The 1,608-nt window shown below is 39.4% G+C and overlaps 1 protein-coding gene across 1 annotated transcript; it reads left to right on the top strand.

Annotated features, from left to right (window-relative positions):
- The first annotated feature begins 388 nt into the window (after positions 1-388).
- Positions 389-1,389, top strand: LOC104895671 (vacuolar iron transporter homolog 4). Its single transcript, XM_010682241.4, has one exon. It carries the CDS (start codon positions 484-486, stop codon positions 1,144-1,146), a length of 663 nt encoding a protein of 220 aa, XP_010680543.1. The 5' UTR covers positions 389-483; the 3' UTR covers positions 1,147-1,389.
- The last annotated feature ends 219 nt before the right edge of the window (positions 1,390-1,608 follow it).

The following is a 1,608-nucleotide window of genomic DNA, read 5'->3' as shown; positions in this document are numbered from 1 at the left end:
GATAGTAATAGGAAAAATAATTAAATTAAAATTTTCTAATAATACCACACCACAATCCACATCACTCAAGTTTTTACTTTTCGAAATTTTAAGGCCACCACAAAACAACTAAAGTTAGTGGGAAACCACCATTTTATTACTAATATCTCAAATTCAGCCTTGTCTACTAATAATTTTATTTAATAGAGAGCTTGTGTCTTCCACACTCCACTAAAAAAAGTAAATCCAGTTGTTCCTCATCCACACAAACACAGTATTTTCCCTAATTTGATTATTGCATAGATGGCCAATTATGTCTAAGGTGACAAACTTTTATCTTAGTGGACAAATTCCCACTGAACCAAAGTATGAAGTATCCCCAACCTCCATCTCTATAAATTGCTTAGTTTGGAGACCTAGAGTCCAACACACTATCACCTTCCTTCCTTCCTTTCTCAACTTCTACTTTGCAAAAATTAACCATCCTTTTCTTTTCCACCAAAAATGGATTCCAAGCAAACTGTGCGTCCCAACACCATCCGACCTAACCAACACAATGATGATGAAGAGAACCAACGCCAACAAGTTGAGGAGAATATAGAAGACCTTTTCGACTACACGACTCGAGCTCAGTGGTTACGAGCCGCTGTCCTAGGAGCCAATGACGGGCTTGTTTCCACCGCATCCCTCATGATGGGAATTGGTGCGGTTAAACAAGATGTCAAGGCCATGATCCTTACGGGTTTCGCCGGCTTAGTTGCTGGGGCTTGTAGCATGGCCATAGGCGAGTTTGTCTCTGTATACTCTCAGCTAGATATTGAGATTGCTCATAGGAAGAGGGAAAAAATAAGAGAAATAATAGAAAAGGTTGATGAGGAGAAGGAGGCGTTGCCTAACCCTTTACAAGCGGCATTAGCCTCTGCCCTAGCGTTTTCGGTGGGGGCTTTAGTGCCGCTGCTGGCTGCTTCCTTTATAACGGAGTATAAGGTGAGGGTTGGGGTAGTCGTGGCGGCCGTGACGTTGGCTTTGGCGGGTTTTGGATGGTTGGGGGCTGTCCTAGGAGGAGCACCAGTTGTAAGGGCTTCATTTAGGGTTTTAGTGGGTGGTTGGCTTGCTATGGCTGTTACGTTTGGTTTGACTAAGTTGATGGGGTCAACTGGGTTCTAAGTTAACGAAAATAATGTTTTTTTTTTCCTTTTTTAAATAATTTATAGTAGGTTCTACAGAAATATAGTGCCCTAGGGAAAAACAAATTATATTGGCTAGGATAATCACAAGTTGAATCTTTGTAAGCCAATAACGCCAAGTTATTGTATGAATTGGACAAATATGTAAGCATAGTGTGTGTAGTTATTTAACTTTGTTTAAGTATTTTCAGTTATATGTGCAACAACTTTGGTTGTTATTCAATTTTCCGTTTTCATTTGCTTTCCCCTTGTGTTCTTTCCAACAGAACAACTGACACAAAAACTGCGTGGATAACCAAATAAAAAATAAAAATACCGATTGTGGAGGTGATGACCATAAATCTTTGGAGCACTTATATGGCAATATGGATAAAGATTGGGCATGCACTATAAAATACGTTTACATGACTTTTTAATACATGTCATATGTAGGACATGCAAT

This window comes from Beta vulgaris, chromosome 1 (assembly GCF_026745355.1).
Source record: "Beta vulgaris subsp. vulgaris cultivar EL10 chromosome 1, EL10.2, whole genome shotgun sequence".
In the NCBI taxonomy this organism is placed as follows: Eukaryota; Viridiplantae; Streptophyta; class Magnoliopsida; order Caryophyllales; family Amaranthaceae; genus Beta; species Beta vulgaris.
Note: the sequence above shows the minus strand (reverse complement) of the source record. Positions and strands in the feature narration are given on the sequence as shown.